Raw genomic sequence first — 10165 nt, forward strand, 5'->3', positions numbered from 1 at the left:
TTTTTTTTTTTTTTTTTTCCCTCCCCTGTGTGCGTAACCCAATAAACGCTACACGGATTCGAAAAGTCTCGCTTACCAAAACGCATGCCATGGTGAAGGCATAAGCATTTTTACACTCACATATATGAACCTAACTAAAAAGGTGCAAAATGGTGAGACTGGCCCTTTGCAGCAGAAGGTTTCTCCTTCTCCACTGAATCATATATGTGATAAGTGTGAAATTGGAAATGGAAAAATTGTTCTACAAGGAAGATCCCGTCTTATGCGTGAGGGAGTAGAAGTGAAGGGAAAACAAACCTGCTCACAAAAATCGGTCCCTTCTGATGATTAATTGTTCATACAAGGCACAGCTAGCACATTTTTCCCCGGCTTGTGAATATATATATTTTTTTCTCTCTTCTATGCAAAGCGGCTGAATATGCCCTGCCGGAAGGGACACAAGGGGGCGGGGGGATAATACATACCCCCCCCTAACCCCCTTTTGGGGGGACACTATTGACGTTCTCATCACTGTAAGGTAAAATTTGGTAGTGGTGTCATTCCGGTGACAACAGAGTTGGGGAGTTCCCCCTGCACGACGCTAAACTAAGGCTACACTGAGTTATATGCACATGTGCGTACACCGCGTAACGTCACATTTGATAAACATTTTTTTTTTTAAATGAACGAATGGTCCACTCTCCATCAGTGCCACTTCCACAAAGGTAGCTTTGCACGGCTTGGAAAATGGGGCAACGTTTTTGTGGAGCACAGGGTGCGTAGGCGCAGCGGGTACTTATCCCTGTGCACAAAAGGTATCGCCTGCGTATGATCCGCATTAATAAACATATGGCTATGCTATAAAAAAGGAAAAAAAAAAAAAAAAAAAAAAGGGAAAAGGAAAAAGGAAAAAGGAAAAAGCAGTACCATCTGTCATCGAAAGCTCACAAAAAAATAGCAAAGCAAAATGAACAATCCTCACTGTTACAACTTCGCCCCCGTTGAAAAACTCCCACACCCCTGTTAACACAGAAAAGCGCATTAAAAGAAGAACAAGCGTGACGGGCTTCCTCCCTAAGGGGTATATGACCAACGCTTAAAGATACGGTCAAACGGCAAGAGCAGAGGAGCATCGATAAGGACATCGGCTCCTTCTCATAATTCACCCGTGCGCGTTCTAGTGATACCCCACTGTTGTTTCCCTTTGTTCTGCTACGCACACACGCACACCCCACTGCAACAAGAAAATGGGCTTTTTCTTTAACTGGCCGTTCAAGAACTCCAGTGAAGAGGCCAAGGGAGGAGCGCCCAAGAAGAAAATCTGCTGCGTCTGCTTGGAAACCAAGAAGCTGCGAGACGAGTGCATCGTCAAACTTGGAGAGGAGCAGTGCAGGAAGTACATTGAGGACCACAATCAGTGTTTGCGGGATGAGGGCTTCGACGTGAAATGAGCGGTTTGTCAGTGCCGCTGCGCTTCAGCAACGGCGGTGGGGGGACACCACCGGAAGAGTCTGTTCTTTCCTCTTTGGACTTGTCCCAACGGAACATTTGTTTCCGGTCTCGCAAATTTGCACACAATTTTTTTTTTTTTATTAACGTGCAATAAAAAATTATGAACAGTTCATAAAAAAAAAAAAAAAAAATACCATATACCAAGTGCCATACAATACATTTTACGCACCTATAACCCTTTGCGCAAATTGGCCCACACGTGGACGCTAAAGAGAGTACGTCTCCTCTACAAGAAAAAACGTCAGGCGAAATCGCTTTTGTGTTTGTACACAGGATAGTAACGCTCACTTACACTCGAACGAAAATGCTCCTGCGCAGCTGCCCAATTGGAAGGTGCCTTCGAGTCTTCCCCCTCACATTGACAAAACATCCCAACGCACTCACGAAGTATGTGGCCTTCCGAAGGGAAGCAAGCAACATGACGTATACTCCGTTCAAGTGCAGCACGATTAGCAGTACAACCCCCGCGCAACAACGAATAAGTAACATGACCTGCACACAAATAGACGTAATGAAACAGATGAAGCGATTTTACAATCCGAGGGAAAATATCAACTGGACTCTGATTCGATTCCGTCATAGAGTGTCACAATTACGAAAAAAAAAATTAAAATATAAAAACCACTCCAAGGTTGCGTTGCGATTTCGCTTAACTCGATTTGGATGGGAAAGATTGCAGTCAGGTCGAAATGCGAGTAAAAGAAATATGTCCATTAAAAAGTACAATGAAAAAATGAAAATAAAATACGTCTCACGGGATGACATCAAGAAGTTCAAGTTCCAAATGCCTAGCTATGTCCTGCGGATACGTGACTCTCCGGTTGATTACAACCCCAACATTATGCGTGCCCGCAAGTTTTTGCCTTCGCACTTCGGTTAGCGGGTGGGCACACATAGGCGCGTGTGCTTGTCTTCCACACGTGCGCCCACAAACAGGATTATTTTACATGTGAACGCTTTAAAACAACGTTGTCGCCACAGTGGCCAGTTTTTCGTTGCACAGCCATCACGTGCATGGAACAAAAAAAAAAAAAATACATATAAAAATTAAAATAAAAAATGAACAAATAAGTAGACACCAAATGGATTCCTTCTCCCCTCAACTGCGAACCGCTTGTTGAGTTCCTCAGACGACCATCTTGTCTTATTTCGTGTGGTCCATTCGTTACGCGTTCTTTCCCGCCTTATCCGTTGAGTAGTCTCCTTGGCCCATCTCTAGCCTATAGTGGGGAATTAACACGGGGAAACGGAGAAAGGGGGTTCGATGTCATGCCGTTCACGGTAGTCCGTACACGTCACTCCGTATGACGCCATAAAGATTGCATTTTTCGCAACACACATGTGCACACATCTACGTGTGGACCAATGGAGGCAGATTCATATGGGCCAAATCAGCCATGATTATTCATCATGTGGTCCCCTCACAAAAGGTAGACCCGCAGCGCTAACACTCTACACATGTATCCTCCCCGTCTGTTGCTCCCATTTTGGCGTACCTCTTCGCGGCTACTTTTTCAAGCCACCACGGCCACATGGTTAGGTTGGGATCTCTAAACTCCGGGATGTTGTACTGACTAAGGGAATGGCAAAAGGGGATACACAGTTATGGTGTGAGGGCAGTTCGCACGGAAAATTGCACAAATGCTAATAGTCGTGCAAATCGAGTTGCCATTTTTGCCATATAAACAAAAAAAACACCTGCACTGTTCAGGCGAATTGTGCCAAATTTTGCACATTTTTTTTTTTTACTATCTAGCTAGCTGATCCAGAACAACGAAAATGCCTACGGTCCCAAAAATGCTCTTTGCAAACCAGTTTTTCTTGAATATTAAATTGTATTTTCCCATTTTGTGATGTTTCTTTGTGTTGTACAAGTTTGGAGAGATTATGATATATGTTTTAATTTCCTTGTTCGGATGTAACTTGGCAATACTAGGTGGAGGGGCGAACGCACAAGCCTCATTCCCATGTGCTCAATGCGGCAAATTCTCCACGCACGGATGCGCACGTACATGCATTCGTACGTCAGTATATATGTACAATGGGAGGACACAAAAACTGTTTGTTGTTTTTAATACAAATGCTCGAAAGAGTCACTCCTTTACACTCATCATGCGTCGACCAATTCACTCCAGGGGTGACCTTTTCAGTGCCAATTTTTTTTTTTTTTTTCAGGGGAAACTGGTTTTTTTGCAAGCATCACGAGGTTAATGCTTTTTTTTTTTTTTTTGTCGCTACACATGTACACGCAGCACATTGCGCAAGATAGCACCGCTGAAGCCGAACAGTTTTCTAACTTTTAAAAAAAAAACATACGAAACAAGTGCACGAAAATGGAGAAGCGCACGGGGAGGGGGAAGGGGAAATAACAAACAAAAAAAAAAGGAATACCACCTTTCGGTGCCCGGAACCACAATTCAACCCCAGTGCATCACACATAACAAATGACCTCATCGAATTGTAAAATGGCTAAACGTGGACGCAGTTACGCCACCGTAAAAGTAAAAACATACAGCTACACACACGTGACGTCTAAGTACACGAATGGTATCTTATCCTTCCGCTTCGTCCTTTGCTTAGCAATTGACAAATCTGTGCGAAAAGAAAAAAAAAAAAAAAAAAAAATTCACAACTCAGGATGCCATAGTCGTCTTCAAGTCATGTACACACTGGAAGGTAAAAAGGAGGAAAGAAGGAAAAAAAATATAACCACTGGGACACATATAACATGAATTGCACATTAAGCATTGTGGCACATGTTTGTCCCTTCACACGTTGGGCAAGTATTTTTGTGCCCCTCCTTTGGGTCTCCTTTTTCATGCCCTACATTTCCAAATATTTTTATTTCATTCGCCTGGGATTCGATCTGCCAAGAAAGGGGTGTGTGGGAAACGCAACGGTGTGGACATACACAGGTGTGTGAGCTATTGTCGTGTGGGTGACGCAGCGGATGCGTCCTTACCAGGGCCAGGATATTCCTCTCCGTATCATCCTCCGTGTTCTTTATTGTGTTCCGTATGGCCTTCAAGTTGTCGTATATTTTCTGCAAGTTGTACTTGTTGTTTGATTTCTGCGCAGAGGGGGTAAGCAAGGGGAAGGAAAGGGGCATTTTTTGTAGAGCATCACGATGGCAATAACACAGTGAACAGATCACATGGAATGACGCTAACAGCGTCGCATTGGTCCAGCCGCCCTCCCTCTTACATATTCCCCGAAGGAGCTGACGTAACTCTTGGTGTTTTCTACCAAGTCTGCATTGTGTTTTCCCTTGAGCAGCTGCACAGGGCGGGGGAAAAAAAAAGAAAAGACAACACGGTAATGATGCAACGAAGTGACCACGCGATGCAACCACTGCCTTGCGCAGAGCCACACAAGGGTATGTCATTTGTCATGCACTTACTGCTAGCAGTTTGATCATCCTGCTCTTGCTGCGTTCCACCTGAACAAAAAAAAAAAAAAAAAAAAAAAATATGACCATGTTCATATGATCTCTTCATCTGAGCAAGACAAAAACCCGCGTCGCGCTCACATTTTTTTTTGCAACAGCCACGCATCAGTACATTGTGAACAACATGTTGAAGCTACGGTTCACTTTGTCCACCCCTCCCTTCTTGTACTTACTTCTTCCTCACTTAACCAGTTTTTATTTTCTGAGGGCGCACTTGCACTTTCATCGGATGCAGATGAACGGGGTGATGAAGAGGAAATGTAAGATGCTTCTCCTTTTGAATTCCTTTCGTCACTTATTTTTTGTTTCCTCTTTGTTGTGCATTCCTTTGTAAGACCATCAAGTTTGGCATATCCCGGTTGAGCATCCCCCTTTTTGTTTCTACATAAATCACTTCCAAGGGGAGTGGCGTCTTCACGTTGATGTTCCTTATCTCCATCGCAGAAGCTAGAGTTTATGTGCTGCAGGTAGGGCAAGTATTGTGCATGGTGGGATGGAAAAAGGGGCACAAAGATTAACTGGGCATGGGACACATTGATCAATGCACTACACTTTTTTTTTTTTTCTCATATATGCTTCTTCCTTACGTCGTTCAGGGTGTGCAGCTGATGCTCGATGACTCGGATCTGCCATGGGGAAAGGAGAAAAAAAAAAAGGGCCCACACTGCATATATAATAAAAGCAACAAAGAGCAGCGGAGAAAAAGACTAATACGAGTTGCACGTATAAATGCACAATTGCCTAATGAGAGAGCAAAGGCTCGATTGGACAGGTTGTACAACCCACCTTTTCGTGAAGCCTGTTGTGGTAGGACTCGCCGGGGTCCTCTTCCAAGTCATCTTCCTTCTTGTCTAGGTTAGTGGGAGGTTTATCCCTGACGGCTTCACTCGCCTTTCCCTTCTCCTTGTTGCTGTTCCTGTGCTTATCTACAATGTCTGTGTGAGAAAAAAAAATAACATAATAAAAAAAGAGGTAACGAAGTGGGGGGGGAACGTGTAACTGTATAATGGCGACTGTTCAACCTGTTGAGGGATTCTCTTGTTCACCTCCGTTTGCTTCTTCCTACTCACCCGTTTTGTGGTGATCCTTAATTGCACCTCCGGAGGGGGCATCACCTTTCGCGTCCTGTCATGAAAGAAAAAAAAAATATATGCACCCAGATACATGTTGAAGCACAGGGGAACACACACCACTTATGCACAAGAACACATCGATGCAGGAACGTATGAACAAACAACTCACGTGATCAAATTGGTAGTGCAGGCTGTTCAAACATAGGGCCAGATTTTTTTTTCGCAAATTTTTTAGCATAATCGAGTGCTTGTGCAGTTCCTCCTCCAGATGGTTGATGTCGTCCTCGAGGATGATCCTCGATGGCTTGCACGAGCTGCAGGGATGGAGGGGGGGAAGGAATTAGTCGAGCGAACGAATAGGACGAATTGAACTGCTCACTCATGGTGCTTTCTCCGCCGCGGCGATTGAGCAATCCTAAAGGACTCGCTATTGAGAAGCGAAGTGGACAAACCAGTTGGGGTTGCTCCTGTCTGCGTCAAATATGTGCGCCTTCACGTCCTTCATTTTTTTTCGCAGCTCGTTTATCTTAACCACGATGTGGTTTATCTGTAGGCAGAGTGGTGAAGAGTTGCATCCGTGCCAATCGTGTTAGTCGTGCGAATCGTGCACATCGTGCACATCGTGCAAATGGTGGCCACGGGGGAAAGGCCTTCCTGAGTTGGCGACCCCTCCTGTGTACACGCAACAACGCCCTAAAGTCGAATACACCATCGCCGACGCAAAAGAGGACATTCCCCTACCTCCTCGAAATTCTCGTTGACTAGCTCCTCCAAGCTGGTCACGTAGAGCAGCTTTTCCTTTGGGGTCTGCGTAGTGAAAAAATGAAGCCGTGAAGAGGGCGAAGCGGTGGAACGAAGTTGTCCTCATGCGACGGCGCAGCATCCCCCCGTCGGGTCTTCTCCCCACACACATATAACGCTTACGTATTCATCCTCCATGAGAAGGAACTTTATGCGATTAAAAAGCTCGTCGATCAGATTCTTCAAATTCAGGTAAAACACGTTTATCGTTTGGTGACCCTGCGGAATGAAGGAGAAGACAGAGTGTCATGTGTCGTTCCTTTTTTTGTGCCATTTTTCTTTTTCAATCTAATTCGGGTTAAAAAAAAAAAAGTTTGCTTAGTAAAAGACACAACACACAGAGATTGGTCGCTGGCCAAATGAGAACAGAAGGGGTGGTGGTGGGGGAAAAACCACACCTACCTCTATTACAATGTTCTTCGTCTGCATGAACACACTGTCGATGGCATCTGTGGAGACATCCCCTCTGCTCAGATTAAACAAAATCTCCCGATTAAGGTCTTTTTTATTTTTGAGCAATTTTATCTCCTGCCTGTACTTTTCATTCTCTTCATTCAGATTTACTATTTGCCTCGCGAGTATCTTCTTAATTCCATTTATGTCGTAGCTGGACAGGATTGCCTTGCCGAGAGTCTTCATTTGAGTTCGAAGCTTTTCATTTTCTTCTTCCAGCTGTGCGTTCACTTGTTCATAATTTATCTTCCGGAAGTTCACCGGGTCGTAGTGCGCCTGCTTGTTCTTGGCGATGACTTCTCGCAGGCGGTTGCACTCGTTCTGCGGGTTGGTGTGACAAGCGATAAGAGGTGTGCACGATAAGAGGTGTGAAGCGGTGTGCAGCGGTGCGACGCGATAAAGTAGTGCACACGCATTGGTTACCTTGTAGAGCCGGGCCAACTCGCTCAAATTCCATTTCTCCGCGTTGATCGTTCGAATCCTGCTGGTCAACCTTCCTATCTTGCCATTCAAAGAGTTAATCTGATCACTCATAGGAGATTCAACACCCATCACATTGCTCGACACATCAGTAGAACACTTATTTACGTAACTCCTCGCATCGTCATTGAACTCCTTGTTGTATGCATCGCCAGCATTGCTGTGTTGCCTTATGAACACTCCACTCTGGTGATTTCCATGTGGCAGGGTAGAAGCAAAGGCTTTTATAACTCGCTGGTCTCCTACCACCCCAGGGATGCAACCACCCTGTGATGGGTAACTATAAGTTATTTCTTGTGTGCACATAGGGGTGGAGGTAGAATGCCTTGAATGGGTTCTCACTGGAACTGATTTCTGCCTACCTAAGGAAAACTTATTTAAGGGGGACACAGACCCTTTGCTGTTCCTTCCACCATCTGATTGACGTTGCAGTGATTTAGTTCGAATGAAGACGTTGCTGCTGAGGGGTAGAGTTGTTGATTTGCTCGGTGAGGAGAGGAGAAAGGGACTTCCTCGTCTGTCCAATGAAGGCTTCATACATCCATTCATCTGATTAACACTCCCCTTCATCGACCCGTTAGGGTAAATTAATATTTCTGTCTTGTGTCCCTCCCACTGTTTCTTACCCTGGAGTTGCTTATTCTTTACTGAGCTGTTGCAGAAGAAGTTTTTTTTGGCGGAGGTTGCTGAGGGGGCGACGTCGCAAGACTGCTTCTTGGGGTGAAGCGATGGTTTGGCTGGACCACCGGTGCTGACACGTATAGATGTGCCAGCCGGGGATTGCTTCATGTCGTAGTTTGCGTAGTGCTTATGAGTACCGTAATTGGGCGGACCGCTATGCTGCACGTGGTTTGCGTAAGTGGGCTGACCCCCATAAGGCGCCATGCTCGCGGAGCCTACCAAGTTAGCCCCACCGAATACGCCCCCCGCGTTAGCCAAGTGGAAGCCTACCTCATCGGGTCGTTGTAGCACACCCGCCATGCCATCAATGCCTCCTCCAACCACGTACCCGTTCCTATCCACAATGAGCGACTCCTGCGCAAGGTAAGGATTCATTCCGCCGTTGAAACTTTCCTGAAGGTACACTCGTTGCGCTTGCGTCGAGTCAACATAACCGCCACCACCACTGTTCTGCCTTCCCTCGTCCACAAAGCAAACGCTCTTGTTACTCACGCTGCGTCTATTTCCTTCCTGTTGCGCGAGTCCCACAAAGTCCTTCCCTTCGCAGGAGCCAGGGATTTGCCCCTCCGTCTCGTACACGTACAAGGTTTGTTCTGTCTGCGGGGTGACATGCTGCGTGACATGCTGAGTGACATGCGGAGCGGTGGTTGCGGCATTAACACTCTGCGCGCCGCCCTCCATTGGACCACTGCCAACGTGGGAGGCTCGCCCCTTTCGCCGGAACACAATACCCTGGTTACCACTGTTCACCGCAGTCCATTTCGCACCATTGGAGAGTTCCCGTTTGTGAGATGCTCCACTCAGTTCGTCCTTCTCACTCCACAAATTCTGTTCACGCATCGCCGAGCTTGAGCGCCCTCTACATTTAGCTTTTTCTTCACCGCTGCGCTTACTCTTATCTTGCCTGTCCGCCTCTTTGCGCTCCTCCTTCACCTTCTCCTGAATTCCCTGGATCAGCGTCCTCGTGAGCTTGTTAAGTATGTGGCTGTCTGTAAGTTTCGTAGTAACCCCTTTCTTTGCGTCTCCCCCTTGCGTGCTTCGTCGTTCTCTCCGCGAGGTGCTCACTCCGTAGGGCTCTCCCATTTGAACATCACATGCTGGTTGAGGCGTTTGCTCTCCCACGTGGTCATCGCACAACAGTTCGGACGTCTCCTCAACCATGTGAGTGCTGCGCCTTCTCCGTTGTGTGTTGTTTTCCTCTTCGCACAATGGAGCTGCAAATTCAGTAGTCGTTCCTTCCACTGCGCTTGCCTCTTCCCCCTTTGCGCCATTTTTTTTAAATTTCAGTGGGCACGAATACGCTTTGCGTATGTCCTTAACGGACGCGCGCGAACTCGTCCTTTTGTCGCTCCATTGGTTTAGCACATCCGCGTTAGCTTCCGTGATGGTTCTCCTGTGGTAGTCGTGCAGGTTGTTCGCGTCTGCTTGGGCCATTTTTTGTATTCACTCATGTAAGCATCGCTCGGAGTAACGCTCACGAGAAGCACTCCCTAGTAACACCCGTGTATGTCACCCGCAAGTGCTGCACACTGCTGCGCCTCCAAAGGGGACACAAAAGAGCAGACAGCTGCGCGCACACAAATGGGCACTCAGCGTGGCCACCTCCCAAGGTGTTGCAACACGCCTGAACAGTCAGGTAAATATTGTTAAAAAAAAAAAAAAAAAAAAAAGAAATCCGCACGATGAGATTTCCTCTGTAGGAAAAACACGGACAATGACTTAGGGTGGTAAAAAAAAA

The 10165-nt window shown here is 46.3% G+C and overlaps 4 protein-coding genes across 4 annotated transcripts; 2 read left to right on the plus strand and 2 right to left on the minus strand.

Annotated features, from left to right (window-relative positions):
* Positions 1-1226: 1226 nt before the first annotated feature.
* Positions 1227-1430, plus strand: AK88_04398 (cytochrome c oxidase copper chaperone; the record flags this gene model as incomplete). The annotated part of the gene is made up of 1 exon (XM_012482008.1): positions 1227-1430. One exon carries the CDS (start codon positions 1227-1229, stop codon positions 1428-1430), a length of 204 nt encoding a protein of 67 aa, XP_012337431.1.
* A 479-nt stretch (positions 1431-1909) lies between these two features.
* On the plus strand, positions 1910-2371 carry AK88_04399 (uncharacterized protein; the record flags this gene model as incomplete). Its single annotated transcript, XM_012482009.1, has 1 exon — positions 1910-2371. One exon carries the CDS (start codon positions 1910-1912, stop codon positions 2369-2371), a length of 462 nt encoding a protein of 153 aa, XP_012337432.1.
* A 564-nt stretch (positions 2372-2935) lies between these two features.
* Positions 2936-3338, minus strand: AK88_04400 (uncharacterized protein; the record flags this gene model as incomplete). The annotated part of the gene is made up of 2 exons (XM_012482010.1): positions 2936-3065; positions 3241-3338. The coding sequence occupies 2 exons, from the start codon at positions 3336-3338 to the stop codon at positions 2936-2938; spliced, it is 228 nt and encodes a 75-aa protein (XP_012337433.1).
* Positions 3339-4231: 893 nt separating this feature from the next.
* On the minus strand, positions 4232-9861 carry AK88_04401 (uncharacterized protein; the record flags this gene model as incomplete). Its single annotated transcript, XM_012482011.1, has 14 exons — positions 4232-4357; positions 4454-4561; positions 4696-4767; positions 4892-4930; positions 5113-5400; positions 5527-5565; positions 5726-5874; positions 6010-6064; positions 6182-6326; positions 6465-6559; positions 6754-6819; positions 6937-7032; positions 7216-7587; positions 7690-9861. The coding sequence occupies 14 exons, from the start codon at positions 9859-9861 to the stop codon at positions 4232-4234; spliced, it is 3822 nt and encodes a 1273-aa protein (XP_012337434.1).
* Between the last annotated feature and the right edge of the window lie 304 nt (positions 9862-10165).

This window comes from Plasmodium fragile (assembly GCF_000956335.1).
Source record: "Plasmodium fragile strain nilgiri unplaced genomic scaffold supercont1.61, whole genome shotgun sequence".
Lineage (NCBI taxonomy): Eukaryota > Apicomplexa > Aconoidasida > Haemosporida > Plasmodiidae > Plasmodium > Plasmodium fragile.